The 20452-nt window shown below is 36.9% G+C and overlaps 1 protein-coding gene across 1 annotated transcript in view; it reads left to right on the forward strand.

Annotated features, from left to right (window-relative positions):
• Positions 1 to 20452, forward strand: part of BPTF (bromodomain PHD finger transcription factor) — a 114754-nt gene that overhangs the window by 29676 nt on the left and 64626 nt on the right. The window contains 7 exon segments of the mRNA XM_080681331.1: positions 326 to 549; positions 1580 to 1783; positions 2330 to 2518; positions 12349 to 12537; positions 17063 to 17250; positions 18737 to 19092; positions 19561 to 19692. Coding sequence (XP_080537457.1) covers positions 326 to 549; positions 1580 to 1783; positions 2330 to 2518; positions 12349 to 12537; positions 17063 to 17250; positions 18737 to 19092; positions 19561 to 19692 — 1482 coding nt within the window.

A 20452-nucleotide genomic window follows, 5' to 3' on the forward strand; every position in this document is an offset into this window, starting at 1 on the left:
CAGATATTTTAATTTTCTTTTTTTAAAAATATATTTTTATTGATTTCAGAGAGGAAGGGAGAGGGAGAGAGAGATAGAAACATCAATGATGAGAGAGAATCACAGATTGGTTGCCTCCTGCACACCCCCCACTGGGGATTGAGCCCGCAACCCAGACATGTACCCTTGAACGGAATCGAACCTGGGACCCTTCAGTCCGCAGGCCAACACTATCCACTGAGCCAAACCAGCTAGGGCACATATTTTAATTTTCATTGAATAGGTGAAGTTGTCAGATAAGTGCCAGTATGTCTAATATAGGAAGTGCTTTTTTTTTTTTAAACAGAGAAGAAGATACAGAAAATGAAAATGAAAAGAAAATTTGGTACTACAGTACAAAGGTCCAGCTTGCAGAATTAATTGACTGTCTAGACAAAGATTACTGGGAAGCAGAACTCTGCAAAATTCTGGAAGAAATGCGTGAAGAAATCCACCGGCACATGGACATAACTGAAGACTTGACCAATAAGGCTAGGGGTAGTAATAAATCCTTTCTGGCGGCAGCTAATGGTGAGAGAGAAATTTTCTCATTTTACTTTTTGTTAAATTTAACATAAACTCTTGGAATGAAATCACTACAAAATTTGAAAATTTCAAATTTCAAATGTGTGTATATATATTTTAAAATATATTTTTGTTGATTTCAGAGAGGAAGGGAGAGAGAGAGAAACATCAGTGATCCGAGAGAATCATTGATCGGCTGCCTCCTATGTGTCCCACACTGGGGATTGAGCCCGCAACCCGGGCATGTGCCCTGACCAGGAATTGAACCGTGACCTTCTGGTTCATAGGTCGATGCTCAACCACTGAGCCATGCGGGCCAGGCCAAATGTGTATATTTTACCTGAATTCTCTATATTTCATTTTCCCAGGAGAACCTTGTTCATCCGACATAAATTAGGGATGCTATGCATTTTTTGAAGTTTTGTATTTTGCCCTGGTCATTACTAATATTCCCCAAATTATTCAACTACTGCCCAAGTAAAAAGAGGATTAGAGCCCTTAGGGGTTTAATGATTTTTTTATTTTATTTTTATTTTTTCAGAACAGTTATGGGACTTCAGGGGAGAAATGTGGTTTCTAAATAGGCCTCTTCTCATTTTATAGTGGAGGACTGAAGGTTAAGTAGCTTGCCCAGGGTCACACAGCTAATTCAAGTCAGATCTGTACTAGGTCATGGGACCTCTAGGTTTTTGATCACTGTACCACGTTGCCCAAACTGTGTGTCTGTGTCAGCTAACAGTTTTTCTCATATGTCAGAGAATATGACAGTAATCTATAATCAAGTTTCAATTTATTAAAATAAAAATAAATAAAAAGTAGAACCTAAATTAACATGTATTTTCTAGAAGTGAAGATAACCAAATTGGTTGAGTTCTTTAAATATTGAAATTTTATTGATGCTCTTGATCCTTATTTCATAGTTGTAATGCTTTTAAAAGATTTAACTTTAAACACTTGAATTGAAACTCTTAAGTGGCATTTGTAGTACTTTTATATTTGGTATATATGGAAACAAAGTTTTTTGTTTTTATTCTAGAAGAAATTTTGGAATCCATAAGAGCAAAAAAGGGAGAGATCGATATTGTTAAAAATCCAGAAGAAATAGAAAAGGACAACAGTGAGACTGAGAATAACTCCAAAGATGCTGAGAAAAGTAGAGAGGAGTTTGAAGACCAGTCTCTTGAGAAAGACAATGACAGCAAGACACCAGATGATGATCCTGAGCAAGGAAAATCTGAGGGTAAAAAAATTACTTGTTAAAAAAAATAATTGATCAGTGTTATTTATGAAATCTCCAGTTTTGCAAAATGAAAACAGATCACTTTTATATAAGCAACTATTTAATTTTGTGTTTCTAAAGAGATTAGGATACCCTTCCCTCTTATAACATATATAATCATTGTACTGACTTTTACATATTGGTCTATTTGCTATAATGTTATGCTCATATCTCTATTTCTACTTCTAATAAGGTGCCATTTCCCTGTGAGATTTGTTGGTGAAAAATCATTATTTTAATACCAGAATATGCACTTTTGTATGTGATAAAATCTGTTCATTTTCATATTAATTACTTAAACATTCTTAGCATGTTAAGTATTCTTAAATACTTTTTGGATTATCTACTGCAAAAATAGCCCAGAATCTGATTGCTTCAAAATGGCCATCAAATAAAAGCAGATATTTTTGTGATCATTCATTTTTAACAGTTGATTGAATGCGGCCATAATGTCCTAAAGCAATTTTAAAGGATATCTTTAAAGTTTTGTTGTGCATTTTACTATAGAGCCAACAGAAGTTGGGGATAAAGGTAACTCTGAGTCAGCAAATCTTGGCGACAACACAACAAATGCTTCTTCAGAAGAGACTAGTCCCTCTGAAGGGAAGAGTCCCGTGGGGTGTCTCTCAGAAACCCATGATAGCAGCAACATGGCAGAGAAGAAGGTGGCATCTGAGCTCCCCCAGGATGTGCCAGGTACAGAGGGCAGTGTATCAATGCCTCTGTAATGGGGGGAATCCTTCCCTTTAAAGCTGAATGTCACCTAAAACTTTAAAGTATGTGTTCATTCATGCTGCTTGCTTACATTACATAAATGCCATCCCTGATTGCTAAATTGTCATCTAACATTTGGAGTTTGACAAATGTTCTTGCAGTTAGTGCTCGAAACGCATCATAATCTTCATGCTTTTTAAAGTTCATTTAGATGTTTTTGTCTAATAGACTTATTGTATGTTTTATCACCAGACCATAGTGGCAGATATTTTGGTTTTAAGTACTTACGTACTAATGGCTTAGTGTTGAATATTTGACCATCGCAGTTCTGTATGTGCTAACTGATTAATTTTATGTTTGCATGGGCTCATATAGTTTTTTTTAACATTTCAAACTATAAAATCATAGTAGAAAAACATTGTCATAAAACATTTTTGCAAGATATATTTGACATAAAAATGTAAGTTAATAAAGAGTTCCTATTTTAAACTTTTTATAATTTAAATTATACTGAAAATAAGTTATATTATACCAAGAATGTTATTATGCCTTTCTTTTGCTTTTTTTAAAAGTGAAAAAGAATTTTTATTATAAGAGCCATACTAGTGTGTGTTTTTTTGAAATACAAATTAGGAAATTTAGATAAACAAGAAAATAAACACTGCTAATTCCACTAAAAAGCAAGGATTATAATCAATAAGGTTGATGGAAATTCTGAGAGATTTTTTATAAAAATTTCACACAATTCTTTTCTCTCTCCCCCCTCTCCTTTATTTTAGTTATTCTGGTAGGAATGTAGGGATATCTTATTCTGGTTTGAGGATGTAAAGCACTTTTTTTTGTGTATATATGTATGTACATATGTATATGGATATATAGCTCATTTGGTTATCTTCTGTGAAGTGCTGGTGGGTTCCTTTGTTCATTTTCTTTTTTCAGATTTAATTATTTTTTTAAGAGGAGAAGGAAAGAGAGAGAAACATGAATTGGCTGCCACTTGCACACCCCTGCCATGGGAGCCATGTGCCCTGACTGGGATTCAAACTGGCAGCTCTTCAGTGCACGGGAGTGCATGGGATGGCACCCAACCAACTGAGCCACACCGGCCAGGGCTCCTTTGTTCATTGTCTGTTAAGTGGTCTCTTTTTTTGTTTGTGGTTTCATGGGTGAGGGTAAATCCAGTCCCTCTGTTCCACCTTGACTGGAAGCAGAAGTTGCTACATTTAATTTTTTTGTGTTAACCCAATCTCATACTCCTAAAGTAAATGCTACTTGGCTGTGATGTATTTTCATTCCTATTTAGTGTTGCATCCAATTTATTAATATTTTGTTTAGGATTTTTGTATCTGCTTTCATGAGTGAGATAGACTTAGTTTTCCTTCCCTGATAATGTCCATGCCAGGCCTTGGTGTCAGGATTATATTGGCCTCATAAAATGAATTGGAACAAGTTCCCATTTTTCCTTGTCTGCAAGAATTTTGTGGGTTGTGTTATTTATTCTTTAAATGTTTGTTGAAGCCATCTGGTCCAGGAGTTTTCATTGTGGGAAAGTTATTCATTGTAGATTTCACATATTTGGTAATAGTGGGCTATTTATACCAGTATTTTCTATTTTCTTGTGTCAGTTTCAATAAGTTACATTTTTCTAGGACTCTATCCATTTCATTTAAATTTTATTGGCATAAAACATCCCATCTTTAATGTTTACAGGATCTGTAGTAATACTTTTTTCAGTCCAGAAATTGGTTATCTGTTCTTTTTTTTTCCCCCCTGTTAATCCTCACCTGAGGCTATTTTTTCCATTGCCTCAGATATTTTTTTCCTGCATCTGCATACAGACCTTTCTTGTTGTTGTTGTTGTTGATCTTCACCTGAGGATATTTTTCTATTGATCTTTTAGAGAGAGCGAAAGAGAGAGGGAAAGACAGAGAGAAATATTGATGTGAGAGAAACACATCAATTGGTTGCCTCTTGCATGTGCCCCAACCAGGGCCTGGGCCAGGGAGGAGCCTGCAACCAAGGTATGTGCCCTTGATGAGAATCGAACCCAGGACCCTTTGGTCCACAGGCCAGTGTTCTATCCACTGAGCCAAACCGGCTAGGGCTTCATTATAGACATTTCACTTTGGTTCATGAACATGGTTATATTGCCCAAAACGACCCCATGTAGCAAGTATTCTGTTTTGTATTCAGTATAACTTATTTGTAGTTAACAAAAGGCTCAGTATTCAGATTTACACTTTGTTCTGGAGTTTAGATGGGAAACTTTTTGTACCAGACTGTGTTTTAAATGTGTTAAGGGCAAGAGAGATACATGTCTTTCTAACACCTTAAGCTCAAATCTACTATTGAGAATTTGTATTTAAACATATAATGCAGACAGCATTTGTTTCATTTAAGTTATGCCTCTAGATTTAATGCCTGAGATTAGGAAAATAGTAGTGGTAGATAAAACTTTATTTTCATAACTCTTTATAATTGCTTTAAAAATGTTTCCATGGACATAATGAAACTAGCATCTACAAAATTGAACTACAAGAGCTTACTGATTTTAACCTATTTCTTAACGTTTTTTGGATAATGACCTCTTGAAATACAGTACTTGGCTGTAGTTTTGTCGTTGTTTTTAATTGATTTCTGAGAGAAAGGGAGAGGGAGAGAGAGAGATATCAATGATGAGAGAGAATCATTGATTGGCTGCCTTCTGCATGCCCCACACCGGGGATCCAACTGGCAACAGGGACATGTGCCCTGACCAGGAATCGAACCATGATCTCCTGGTTCATAGGAGGACACTCAAACACTGAGCCACGCCGGCTGGGCCTTGGCTTTAGTTTTTAATTATATTGTAAGATAAATTCAATGGATAAGAAGCTATTGATACTGAATGCTCAACTAACTTATTACCCATATATTTTACCTCATTGATTTGATCAGTAATGGCTTTTGTAGGTTCTGCAGTTAAATACTCTTGTTTATTATTATTTTTAAGGTGTTTTGTTTAGTTTCTAATCATATACATTCTGGTTATTTTACCCCCCCCCCCTTTTTTTTAAACAAAAGTTTCTCTTTTACTGTCACGTGGAAAAGTTATTTTTTTCCCTTGCCGTTTTTTGCTTAGAATATTCAAAATTTGAAGATCAAGGTCTTCAAATACATTTTTTTAATTGATTTCAGAGAGGAAGGGAGAGGGAGAGAGATAGAAACATCAATGATGAGAATCATTGATCGGCTGCCTCCTTCATGCCCCCCCACTGGAGATCAATCCCACAACCCAGGCATGTTCCCTTGATAGTAATCGAACCTGGGACTCTTCAGTCCAAAGGCCGATACTCTATCCACTGAGCCAAACAAGCCTGGCAGTTAATGTTTTTTTTTAGATCAAAATACTTGGGTAGGGGATTGATTGCTTACTAGAGGCCTGGTGCATGAAATTCGGCCATCGGGTGGGGTCCCTAGGCCTGGTCGGTGATCAGGGCCTATCAGGTTCCCTTCCTCCCCACCTCCTCCTTCCCTCACCATCCACGCACCACCACCACATAGTTCCCTGCCTCCCCCTCCTCCTTCCCTCGCCGCCAGCGTCTGCCGCCACCCACCTCCAATTCTCCATCCCAGCCTAGGGCCTGGTGAGGGGGAGGGACCAGGAGGTTGGCTGGCAGGCCCCATCAACAATTGGGGCCTGCGGGCTGGGGGAAGCTCCTACATTGAGCGCCTGCCCCCTGGTGGTCAGTGCGTGTCATAGCAACCGGTCGTTCCATCGTAACAGTTGCTTATGCTTTTATATATATACTAGAGGCCTGTTGCACGAAGATTCGTGCAAGAATAGGCTTTCCTTCCCCTGGCTTCACTCCCGGCCACCAGGGAGCCTGTAAGTCCTCACTCCTGGTGGAGCGCCGCTCCTGTAGCTCCCTCCGCCCCCCACCCTCCCCTTTATAGCAGGCGTCCCGCCTCGCCCGGCCACTCTGTGCCTGCATGTGCAAATTGATCTTCCATCTTTGTTGGGTTAATTTGCATACTCACCCCTGATTGGCTGTTGGGCATCATGGAGGTATGGTCAATTTGCATATTTCTCTTTTATTAGTGTAGCTAGATTATTATTTTTTTTTTCATTAATTTTTTTTTGGGGGGGAATAAGAGAGAAGCATGGATGTGAGAAACATTGATTAGTTGCCTCCTGTATGCACCCTGACTGGGAATTGAACTCACAACCTAGGTATGTGCCCTGACTCAGAATTAAACCTGTGACCTTTCCTTGTATAGGACATTACTCCAACCAACTGAGCCACACTGGCCAGGGCGATTGCCTATTATTTTATGAAGTGCCATTATCTCCCTAATAGCAGAGAGCACTTTCTAATAAAGTATTTAAGATATGTATAGTTAGAATTTCTTAAATTCCAATCTCAGAATTATTTTCATGGTTAAAAACATACTGGGTATATGATGTGCTAAAAAAGGTTTTTGTGGCCTGATCTAGAACCTTTTTCTTACATATTTCTATGGGAAAATGTACTCTGAACTCATAAATGAGGGTATATCTTATATAATACTTTATTATTTGAGAAAATGATGTTTAGACAATTATGCATTAGGCATGCTACACCTTACAAATCTATATCTGTAGCTGTAAAAGGAATGATTAGAGAGGAAACTGATGTGGTTTACTTCTTTTCTTCCAGTTATATGTATTTTTCCAACATGAGTTAGTTTATTGCATTACTGGTTTGTAGCTCTCAAATTTTAAATTTGCCATTTCTGTCTTTAATATAAAATCTTTTTATTATGAAAAATTTTAAACATGCAGAACAGTTAAATGGATGCCCCCAACATACCTAACACTTAGATTTAAAAATTATTAAGATTTAGTCATACTTGCTTCACCGTTGCTTTTTAAAAAAACTACTTTGTTGTTTTTTGGCTCAAATTAAAAAAAAATTTCCCCTTTGATCCCAGGGGTACAGTATTAGGTAAAGCATAATCCTTAGTTAATTGCATTTATCACTAATCATTGCATGGCTCTTCTTGATTTATTCAGGTTTTAAATTATCTTTAATAATGAAATAGTTAGGAACCTATCACCCCAAACAAAAAGCAAAGTCCTGCTTTGAAACTAACCTGCATCTAACTAAACATCTCCTCAATTCCATCCCCTGCCTTCCTCTCCACTACCTGAAGTGTTCACTATCTTCTTTCCTTCTTACAAGGGAAACCCGATAGAGCTAGGACTGTTGCTCCCTGATGTCAAAGTGACATATAAGGCACATACTCTTGCCTCATTTAATTGATCTATATGATTTGCTAAAAACTATATTTCTGTTTTTATTGTTTTAAACTTTATAGCAAGTGTATTGTGTTAAGTATATCTTACTAAGTGTATTGTGTTAAGTGTAACATTTTGGAACTTAATTTTTTCACTCTATATTATATTACTAATATAATGTTGTATGTTGTTGGAATTCTTTCATATTAACTGCATTATAACAGTCCTCTGTATAACTATACCATTTGTTTATTCTCTTTCCTGTTTATGTGAATTTGTGTTGTTTCCTACTGTAGTATTTTAAAGCAAATTCCAAACATATTATACCAACCCTACGTACATTTCTGAAGAATATGGACATTGTCTTACATAATCACATTGCCATTATCATTTTAATAAAATTGACATTTCCTTAGTATCCAGTCAATTTAAATTTCCTTACTTAAAAATGTTTTCTTTTGCATTTGTGTTTGAAATAACTTCATATAAGTTCCCCATGTGACATGATACTTGGTTTTATATCTCCTGAGACTCTTAATGTAAAGCACTCCCCCTTCCCTGACTCTTTTCTTTCACATGTTGTTGACTTGGTGAAGAATCCTAGTGTGTTCTATGGAATGTCCCACATCCAGGATTTGTCTGTTTCCTTCCTCTTGGTGTGGTTCAGTTTGTTTCTGAAGGCTTGATTAAATTCATTTTCAACTACTTTGGCCAGAATATTTTCAGAACCAAGAGCTGGGGTCTAGTTACCTTCAGTGGGCATTCATGTGTTATGGACTTTTGGGGGAGGGGCATGGCTTTCTCATTTTAAGTATCCCTTTGAACTCCTGGCTCATCATGTATTCAATTTGTTTCCGTTGTAGTCGTAATTCATCTTACGTATGTGAACCAGCAGAGCCCCTTCACGTTGGCTTTTGAGTCCTTTTGCTATGATCCAGTAGTCTTAGATAGCTTCCTTGCTTTTTGGCCGTATAAGATGTTTGAGGCTTATCTTACACATTTTCTACCTCAGAACACATTTTCTACCTCAGACTTGGAATTAGTCATTTCTCCAAGAAGCTCTGGTTTCTTTTGGTGGGGAATGATATTTAGAGACCATAATCTGGGCCTCAGGGTACTTACTGCTCTTGGGCTGTCACTGCCTCTAGGTTTTTTTGGTGGGTAGAGTTAGAAAATACTTTTTTTAAAAAAGACCATCAGGCCCTGACTGGTTTGGCTCAGTGGATAGAGCGTCGGCCTGCGGACTGAAGGGTCCCAGGTTCAATTCCAGTCAAGAGCATGTACTTTGGTTGCGGGCACATCCGCAGTAGGGAGTGTGCAGGAGGCAGCTGAATCGATGTTTCTAATTCTATTACTCTCCCTTCCTCTCTGTAAAAAATCAATAAAATACATATATATAAAAAAAAAAGACCATCAGTTTACATTGACATTTCAAATTCAGATTGAGGATTGCATACTTAGTTTCTTTGTTTTTGTATCTCTTTTTTCTTATACTGAAAGCCTTAGTGCCTAACAGCAGTGACTTAATTATATATTTGCTTTATCTTGGTGCAGATGTCCATTAATGATGACATATTATTAATATCTTGATGTACATTAAAATAGTAATGAGAACAAATGATTTTATAGATTCTAGTAATTTCATAATACTGATATAATTGGTAATAATAAGACTACTGAATGGCAGACTTTTTTTGCAGTTCTTTACTTATCCTTATACCATATTTCCATTGAGGATGTACAGGCAAAATACTGTGTCCCAAAGTCACTTGAAATAATTGAGGTTATGCCAATAACTTGATGTACAATTAGGGTTTATTTGGTTTAGATTGTTTTAATTTTAAGTTTTTTAAAAAACTAAAACCTCTCCCTAACCGGTTTGGCTCAGTGGATAGAGCGTCGGCCTGTGGACTGAAAGGTCCCAGGTTCGATTCCGGTCAGGGGCATGTATCTTGGTTGCGGGCACATCCCCAGTAGGGGGTGTGCAGGAGGCAGCTGATTGATGCTTCTCACTCATTGATGTTTCTTTCTTTTTTTTTTTTTTTTTTAAATATATTTTATTGATTTTTTACAGAGAGGAAAGGAGAGGGATAGAGAGTGAGAAACATCGATGAGAGAGAAACATCGATTCAGCTGCCTCCTGCACACTCCCCACCGGGGATGTGCCCGCAACCAAGGCACATGCCCTTGACCGGAATCGAACCTGGGACCCTTCAGTCCGCAGGCCGACGCTCTATCCACTGAGCCAAACCGGTTAGGGCTCATTGATGTTTCTAACTCTCTATCCCTTTCCCTTCCTCTCTGTAAAAAATCAATAAAATATATTTTAAAAAATAAAAATAAGTAAAACCTTGGTATGATTCCAAAGTCAAACTATATAACTATACATGCAGAGAACTTTTACTTTCATCCATTTTCTCTCTACGTATCCAGATCCTTTCCTTCCCTTACAGTGCCATTCTGGTTATTCCAGTTTTTTAAAAAATATTTTTTAACATTTTTATTGATTTTAGAGAGGAAAGGTGGGGAGAGAGAGAGAGAGAGAAACAGAAAGAAACATCAGTCATGAGAGAGCGTCATTGATCAGCTACCTCTTGCACACACCCTACTGGGGATCGAGCCTGCAACCCAGGCATGTGCCCTTGACTGGAATCGAACCTGGGACCCTTCAGTCCTCAGGCCGATGCTCTACCCACTAAGCCAAACCAGCTAGAGCTGTTAGTTTGTTTTTGTAAATAAAAGCAAAATATGTTCATAAACTCATATTTCCCCTTCTTGCACAAAAGTTAGCATACTATAAATACGGTTATATGGATATAGTGATTTCTGCAATCCTTGTTATGGTGTATGATATTTCATTGTGTATATCATCTTTTATTCAACCAGTGCCCTATTGATGGACATTTTGTTTGCTTCTGTTTTTTTGCCATTATAAATAATGCTACAATGAATAGCTCTATAAATAAGTAATTTAGTATTTTTGCCAGTGTATTTTGGGATAGGTTTCTGGACATGGGATTGCTAAAGAGAAAATGTATGTGTATTTTTTCTAGGTATTGTCAGATTCCTTTTATCCACTGTGGACCATTTTGCCTTTCCACAGCAATGTTGGGAGTGCTGTTAACCCACTGCCTCTCTACCTGAGTGTATTGTGAGACTTGGATTTTTGCCAAACTGATAGCTGAGAAGTAGTTTCTTCATATAGCTTATTTTGCATTTCTTTTAGTTTGAATTGTGAGCATAGTTCCATATGTATAAAGGTCATTTTCATCTCTTTTGTGACTGTTCATATAATTTCCCATTTTTCTATCAAGTTGTTGAGTTTTTTTTCCTAAAAAAAAAAATTTAGGAGCTCATTATGTTAGAGATAGCCCTTGTAATTTACTGTCAATCACTTTTTTTTTGCCTTATATTTATTGGCCTTAACTTTTTGTTGTTGTTGTTGTTAATCCTCACCCGAGAATATTTTCCCGTTAACTTTTAGAGAGAATGATGAAAGAGAGGGGGAGAAACAGAGAGAGAAACATCAATGTATTTTAAGTACTGCGCGGTAACCGACTGCGCCACTGGAGCTCCGAGAAACATCAATGTAAAACCAGGGCGGGAATTGAGCCTGCAACTGAGATATGTGCCCTTGATCGGGAATCAGACCTAGGACCCTTCAATCCATGGGCTGACCTCTATCCACTGAGCCAAACCGGCTAGGGTCTGTCAATCACATTTTAATTTAGGTGATTGATTTAAAGAGCATCTTATTAGTGACAGTGAAATGCTTAGGGAGGCTTTAAATTTATTAAATTTTTCTTAAAATTAACAGTCACTTAGGTATTACCTCTAGTTAACTTGGAGGCATATAGAATTCAGGCAGAGAACTTCAGAGGTAAAGAATCCTGTTTAAATCTGTTTCTAATACTGTGTGAATACTTTTTTTTTTTTTTTTTCATTAATCCTCACCTGAGGATATTTTTCTATTGCTTTTTAGGGAGAGTAGAAGAGAGGGAAAGACAGAGAGAAACACATCGATTGGTTGCCTCCCCTACAAGCCCCGACCAGGGCCCGGGCCAGGAAGGAGCCTGCAACCAAGGTACATGCCCTTGACCGGAATAGAACCCGGGACCCTTTGGTCTGCAGGCTGGTGCTGTCCACTGACCCAGACTGCCTAAAGCTTGAATACTTTTTGAAAAGTAAGAATATAAAGTTCATATTTTGGGGATTATCTCAACAAAATCACTTCTGCAGTATCTGCTAGAATGTAAGTTTTGTGAGATAGTTGCATTATTCTTTAGTTCTGGGGTATCTGAAAAATTGTCTGCTTTGTACTGTAGGCTAAGATGATAAAAGTCTGAGTTATTAAACTGGGAAACTTAAAAAATAACTCATAGGGTGTTGCTTACAAATTTCTTTTCATGTATTGTATTATTCATACATGAGTAGCTTTCTTTTTAAAATCTAACTTTGTAATGCAATCCTAAAACAATAAAATGTCTTTTCTGACAATTAGTTAATTTTGATGTGATTTCCAATGTAAAAATCAGGTATTCTATTTTTCTAGAAGAACCTAACAAGACATGTGACAGCAGTAACACTAGTGCTACCACTACCTCCATTCAGCCTAATCTGGAAAACAGTAACAGCAGCAGTGAATTAAGTTCTTCCCAGAGTGAATCTGCTAAGGCAGCTGATGATCCTGACAATGGAGAAAGAGAGTCTCACACACCTGTCTCTATTCAAGAAGAGATAGGTAAGAATACACTTCATACATTAAAGCAAGCCTTTTTTTTTTTTTTTTCATTTTTCATTTTTAAAATGAAAGTTTGATGGGGGTGGGAAGATTTAGATTTTCTTTTCATTTTTTTCCCTTTTTTTTTTTTTTAACACAAGCAACACTTGCACCCATTGTTTTTGTTTTAAAAAATACAAAAAGCACACAGGAAAATAGATCTTTTTCACACCCTCCTCCCCAAAGGTAACCCCCATCAACAGTTTGGTGTGTAACATTTTTATCTTTCTCCATGCAGTTTCATTAATGTATGTTTACAAGAAGTTTTTTTTAAACAGGATCATTTTGCATGTATTGTTCTGCATCTTGTTTTTATTCACTCGGTAATACATGTAATGGATATTTTTGTGTTATAAATGGAATTCATTCTTTTTAACTGCTGCATGGTACTTCACAGTATGGATAACTCACAATTCATTTATTGTTTATTTAATAATGGACATTTAGACTGTTAACAGTTTTTTTTATTATTACAAATAGTGGTGCCTTTTAACATTCTCAACATACATCTTTGTGTGCTTATCAAGTATGTTTGGCAGTATAGAAACAGTGAGTGGAATAGCTGGGTCTAATGGTTAGGCACATGGTAAAGTAGTGATGGCTACTGCTTCATTGTACATGAAAAGTGATTTGTGCCGATAATTTACATACATATGTAGTTTTTCATACACTGACCTAAGTTCAGCATCATCAGTCTCTTAGAGTTTTGCCAATGGTAAAGTATTTCATTTTAAAATTTGTAGATCCCTGCTTACTAATGTGGTTGAATTGCTTTTTGTGTATTTGCTCAACTTTGTGAATTGCTTTTTCACATCATTTGCTCATTTTTTCCTATTGAGTTTTGATATTTTTCCTTAATGAGTTTTAAGGATGCTTTATAAAGTTTTATGGCTATTAATCTTTGATTTTGCATGTATACTTATATAGTCATTGCTTGTTTTTAACTCTGTTATGTTGTACAGAAATTTTTACCTTTTTTTGTAGTTAAATTTATCAGTCTTTTTCTTTAGGGTTTCTCTGGATTTTGTTTCTTATTAAGGAAGATCATCCCTATCCCAAGAAAATATATAATGGTTATTTTGCATAATACTTCTATAACTGTTTTTTATCCTTCTGGAGTATAATTTTATGCATTGTATGAAGTGAGGACCTGTTTTAATTAGGACTTTTTCAATTGCAAGTGACCAAATCAGCTTAAACTAGTTTAAGTGAAAAGGGAATTTAATTGCTTGTGTAATGGGGAAGTCCAGGCCATCATCAGGGATAACTGGACCCTCAGGTATCAAAACTCTTTGTGTCTTCCTCTTTCACTCTCACCTTTTGCATCTGTGTATGTTTGTATGTTAACTTCATTCTCTCCTAATACAGACAGGCTTTTCCCAAGTGGCATCAGCAGTTTGTATTCATATCTTCCCAAGGTCTGTGACCCAAAGGCAAGGCCACTACTCCTGCTCCAAATCCAAAGCCCTTGAGGAAGGAATTTGAGTGCCCTATCTTGGACATATTGTTCCCACTCCTGTGGCCAGGGCAGGCAAGGTATTATGATTGATGGCTCCAGCAAAAGTATATGATTGGAGTGGGAGTGGTTTCCAAGAAAGAGAGATGCTATAAAGATAGAAAACAGTAAAAAACCACAATTCTACCCTTTGGTAGCTTAGCACAAACTTGTGTATTCAAATTAAAAAATGCTTCTGCCTAACATAATGCCAAGATCTTACTCACAACTGGAAGTTTAAAAAAATTTATTTTCCCAAAATTGTATTTGGTAATTATAATTGTGTCTTGGATATCTTTTTCTGTGTTTGTCTTACTATTTTTTACTAGAGGTCTGGTGTGCAGATTTGTGCACTGGTGGGGTCCCTCGGCCTGCCCTGCGGGGATTGGGCTGAAACTGGCTCTCTGACATCCCCCGAAGGGTCCCAGATTGCGAGAGGGTGGTTCTCGAGTGATGTACCCCGGAATCAGGCTCCTTCCTTTCTGTTTCACCCGAGAACTGCAGCTGCCACATCACCACAGCCCAGCAGCTCTTACGTTGAGCGTCTGCCCCCTAGTGGTCAGTGCGTGTCATAGCTACCGGTCGGAAGGTTGGCCGGTTGCTTAGACTTTTAGATGTATATTTTTTATTAGGTCTAGATGTGGCTTACCTTGATCTCAAAATCCACGAGCCATTCTTTGATAAATCTTGCTGCCATTGGTTTTCTGGGAGGTTGGCTGTGGATGAGAAGTGAGGAGCCTATGGGAAGATCTCCCTTCTAGAGGGTTTTCTGTTTTAGCAGCCTAGTTCTGGCTGGCTGTTGTCAGGGATGGGTTGCTGAGAATTGCTATAGGTTTGACTAATCATACATTCTAGCTTGACAGATTTGGCATTTTCTCTGGCAGTGGTACTCCCTTATAGATTGCTTGGGTACCCAGCTAGTACCTAATGGCCATAAATGGGGTTCCTGAAGGTAAACCTCTTCTACTGGCCCTCAGGCGAATAGTCTGTCTAAACTTCTTCCTCCTCACATCATTAAACATTGAGCTGCAGAGGAAGCAGCTCTGTACTCTGCCTCCAGGCTGCTTCTAAGTGATTGGCCCCTTAATAGTGTGGCCTTTGGGCAAGGGGTATAAGGACCTCCACTCGCCCCCTGGTTTCCTTTCAAGTTTTACCCCAAGGATGAATTTTCTGTCTCCTTCCCCTTATTTGCAGTAAATTTTGCTTGAAGGGCTTCTTTTTAAAAGCTCTGTGCCATTCCCTTTCTGATTTTTTTGGAAGTCCAGCCTAGACCAGACAATGTCTAAAAAGTCTTTATTGTAGGACTTTATAGATGGTCTCAAGACATAGCCATCATGGTTCAACATCTTGGCATAAACCTTCAGCATGGGTAGGCTTATGGTTTGGGGCCCAAGGGACACTGTTGGTAGTCCTACCAGCTGCTTTGCTGACATACATTGGACGTTTCTAGTTTTCCAGCCTGGGATGGCAAAATGTCCAGTACCCCTACTACATCTTGATGTAGTCATTGCCATATTTTGGGATCAAAATCTTCATATACTCTGCTGGATTGTTTAGAATTTATTGATTATATGTGACAGAAATTCACCAGACTTGCTTAAAACAAAAAGGGAATTTTATTGGCACATACAATTGGGAAGTACAGAAGTAATGACAGCACCAGGGGCATTATTGGACCAGTAATAACTCAGTGAGGTTATCACTGATCTTCCCCTCATGTTCAACACTCCCTCACCCTCATGATGGGCTTATCTCTTACTATTGGATGTTTTATCCATGCTGTGAGGTAAAAGTGGCCAACCTTTAATTTATAAGCTTTATGCTCATTAATGCCCTTTTTCCATCTCCAAATTTTCTAAAGCAGTACTGTTTCTCCATCTTCAGATTTTCAAGATTGGAATAGTATGCTGGACCACATACCAATTCTGGGACAATCACTGTGGCCAACGAGTGATATGCTCTCTCTGGCTAAGCTGGATGAGTTTGCTCACTCCATACACAGGGCAAGATACTTATTTGCAGTCCTGGCAGAATCATGATTGTAGTGGGGGGAAAGCATATCCCCAAAGGAAAGAAGGGGTGTTGAATACATAAGATTAACAATGTTTACTGAATTGTTTTAACTTCCATATTTTTCAAAATAGATACCTATTTTTCCCAATCCGTTTTTTTAATCTACTTAGAATCTCATCTTTATATTATAAAGTATAGTAAGTTTTCTGTTCAGTTTTCCATTTGCCAATGCCACACTGTCTTAATTTCACAAAGCTTTAAATTAAAAAAGAAAAATTAGATCTTGTTCAACTATTTGGCCAATGGAAATTGGATAGTGATGCAATCGTTTCAGACAGTATAGAAATTTTCAGCCTAAGTGAGATTCATGGGAAAGCAGAAATTATTCCTGTCTTAAAAATTAAGTCACAATGAAAATGTGAGAGGCCTTTATTATATTAAGAAAAACTAATATAGTTAATTTCATATGTATAATTATTTGCATATACAAATAATTATCTGGATTTTTTTAGGAGAAAATTCACTTGGCATTTTATATTTATAAGCTTTCAACCATTAGATATTTAAGCAGAATTTCAATGGAAATCATTCTAAAATTAATTATATCCTTTACTTTTTATATAGAAATCCACATTTATTACATAAGGCAACATCTTATTACTGTGCATTTTGAGTTCTTATATTTGTTACTTACAAATTTGTAGCAGCCCTTACTGTTTTCTAGATGAGCTTTGAAAGTGATAACCTGGCATGTTTAAATTTTCTGTAAAATAATAAATGACTCACAGCAAGTTCTGACATACCTTTCTTTTAAATAAACCCTGTAAAAATTAATACATTTGCTTTGGCTCTTCAAGGACTTTTTCTGTTTACTTTTTGGATCTTAGATGTGCACCAGGTATGAGTTTTAGATAAAGTAGTAGTATATCTAATTTACTTACTGTTAGCAATTACTTCTGGCTTTTCATTTGTTAACAGGTGATTTCAAATCAGAAAAGTCTAATGGGGAAATAAGTGAGTCTCCTGGAGGTGGACGAGGAGCATCCGGTTCAACTCGAATTATCACGAGATTACGGAATCCAGACAGCAAGCTTAGTCAGCTGAAGAGCCAACAGGTGGCAGCTGCAGCCCATGAAGCAAATAAGTTATTTAAGGAGGGCAAAGAGGTGTGTTCTTTCTGTTTAAAACAAACATTTTTGGAATGTAAAAATAATTTCATTTACTGTACCTTAGAAATAGGGGAAGCAAGTTTATAGACCTTTTGAATTCTATTTTCTCCACTTCCAAGACTGTAGTGGCTAACAAGAATTAAAGTGTTACATTTAGAAGTATAGTTGTGCCCCTGGATTTCAGTCCATGCAAAGAAATGCTGTAAATGTGTAGTATACTTTATTTATGATTCGTTTTATTGTATGTAATTCTAAAGAGATCAAGGCTTTTTTTCACATAGGGTAATGAGTAGGCTGTTTGTAGATGATGTAATGTTCAGCTCCAGCTAGAATCATTTTAGGTGAACCTGCAGCGAAAGGATAGGACTTGTCCTGACTGGTTTGGCTCAGTGGATGGAGCGTCGGCCTGCGGACTGAAAGGCCCCAGGTTCGATTCCGGTCAAGGGCATGTACCTTGGTTGTGGGCACACCCCCAGTAGGGGGTGTGCAGGAAGCAGCTGATCGATGTTTCTCTCTCATCGATGTTTCTAGCTCTCTATCCTTCTCCCTTTGTCTCTGTAAAAAATCAATAAAATATATTAAAAAGAAAAGAGAAAGGATAGGACTTACTCCTTGATTGCAGAGTACAGTGCATAGAACAGCACAGCTTCCCAGCTCTCATTGTGAACGAAAAGATTGAAGCCAGGACTCAGTATTTCTGCCCCTCAAGTAGCTATGGTGACAGAGTAATGACTACAATGATATCTCCCAGTTGAGAATCATTTGCAGCGTAGATATGCAAGAATATGCATTGTTCATAACATACGAATTGATTTAAAACACTGGCTTTTAAACGTCTTTTTTTACTCTGATCCTCAGTAAGACATTTTTCATAGCCCCCTAGTACGCTCAAAAGTGTCCTGAAATAGTATTTTGCAGTACTGTGTGGGATGCATTCTGTTATTTTCTCTTTTATTTTATTATATTTCATTTAAAAAAAAAGCTGAATAAGGCCCACTATTGATTTCATAATCCACAAAAGGACTGGCATCAACTCTTTGAAAACATTATTTTAGATTATCCTCAGGCTCTTCTACTAAAGCTGAAATTGATAAAAGGAGCAGAAGAAAAGGTATTTTTAGGAATATATTTTTTGGGGAATAGTACATGTAATGCCCTCCTTTTTCCTTAACCTATATATATTGTAGGCTTGAAATAATGATTGGTGAATAATTTACACATGTACTTTTGTGTGTATATTTGAGATGCATGAAAATAATTATGTCTGACATATAATAGACATTTAATAGAGGTTAGTTTTCTTCCTTTTTGGCAGACATATTTTGAGCTTTTAATTATAAACATAGCTTTAACTTTTAAACTTCAGAAGTTCAGTCATAAGATGTATTTTATTTGGAATGATTACATTACAAATTACTGAAAGACAATTGATCAATTTGCATATTTGATATAAACAATTAAGTCTTTTTATTTTCTTTGTCAGGTACTGGTAGTTAACTCTCAAGGAGAAATTTCGCGTTTGAGCACCAAAAAGGAAGTGGTCATGAAAGGAAATATCAACAATTATTTTAAGTTGGGTCAAGAAGGGAAATATCGTGTCTACCACAATCAATACTCCACCAATTCATTTGCTTTGAATAAGCACCAACACAGGGAAGACCATGATAAGAGAAGACATCTTGCACACAAATTCTGTCTGACTCCAGCAGGAGAGTTCAAATGGAATGGTTCTGTCCACGGGTCCAAAGTTCTTACAATATCTACTCTGAGACTAACCATCACCCAACTGGAAAACAATATCCCTTCATCTTTTCTTCATCCCAATTGGGCTTCACACAGGTAAAGGAAACTAAGGTTCATTTATTGCTGTGAATATAGTGACTACAAAATGATCATTGCAGATGTGTACTTAAAATGGTCATTACCAATGAATTGAGTGAAATCAGTTTAGTCAGCTAAACACTGAGGGCATTAGTGATGTGAGTATACTTCTAAGTTACTGAACCAACACTAACATTTGGGAGATTTCTGGAAAACAAACTCTTTATCCCTGGAATGAAGTAGAGACCAAAGGAACAGAACACTGTAGACGGTTTAAGAAGTTGAAGGACTAATTGACCTTTGGGATTCCTTTCAATGGTCAAAATTTATGATTTTGTGAGATAGAAAATTCCAGTAACAGTATATTTATACCTGCTTAGCCTAGAAACTTAAGTCCTGTAAGATGGAGGTATCGTAAATTACAACTCTTGTGCTTATAACTTAGGATCAGCAAAGTGAAAGTTTGTTTTTCCTTCTGAAATATAGGGCAAATTGGATCAAGGCAGTTCAGATGTGTAGCAAACCCAGAGAATTTGCGCTGGCTTTAGCTATTTTGGAGTGTGCAGTTAAACCAGTTGTGATGCTACCAATATGGCGGGAATCTTTAGGACACACCAGGTAAGTGAATTCTGAGCCCTGTGAATGGTGTGTGAGACTCCTTTTTGGAAGAATAGTCTATTGAGAATGAAAGTGAATGTATTTAAAAGAGCATATTAAAGACTTAATTCTTCTTGGCCTCATTTTCCTCCTGTATAATAAGATATAAACATGAGTGAACATTAGTACTAATTTATGATACAGAATTGTAATGAAGATCAAAGTACATCAAGTATATGAAGTAAATATTTTCTACAGTAAAAAGCATCTTTATTATAGAATAAAAAGAGCATTCATATTTTTTGAATATTTATTCTAGAATGTTTCAGGTACTGTACTACGCATCTAATTTATTTAGAGTTGAATGTGTGGCCAAAGATCATGTTAGTTCCTAAGTAGGTCAAGAGCTCTGTAACTTCTTCAGATGGTTTTAAAAAAATAAAAATGATACATTTAGTGCCTTGAATCTACTTTTTCACCCCAGGGCTTTTTTATTTATTTATTTTAACTTTAGTTAGTCTTTAAGAAGTTACTACACATACTTACCTGGTAGGGGAGATACCATGATCACGAAGGTGGTTTTCCCAGGGCAAGGCTTATCCATTGCACTCCTGCAATTTCCCCAAATGTGGGAAACTCGGCTGCATAATTTGTGGTAGTGGGGGACTGCATTCGCGCCAAAAAAAAAAAGTATTACAATAAAACTAATACAAGCTATGGTAAAAATGTAAATTATTTTTCTGTGTGAAAAGTAAGAATCGTTCTACCTACAGGATCCTCT

This window comes from Plecotus auritus, assembly GCF_963455305.1.
Source record: "Plecotus auritus genome assembly, chromosome: 7".
Lineage (NCBI taxonomy): Eukaryota > Metazoa > Chordata > Mammalia > Chiroptera > Vespertilionidae > Plecotus > Plecotus auritus.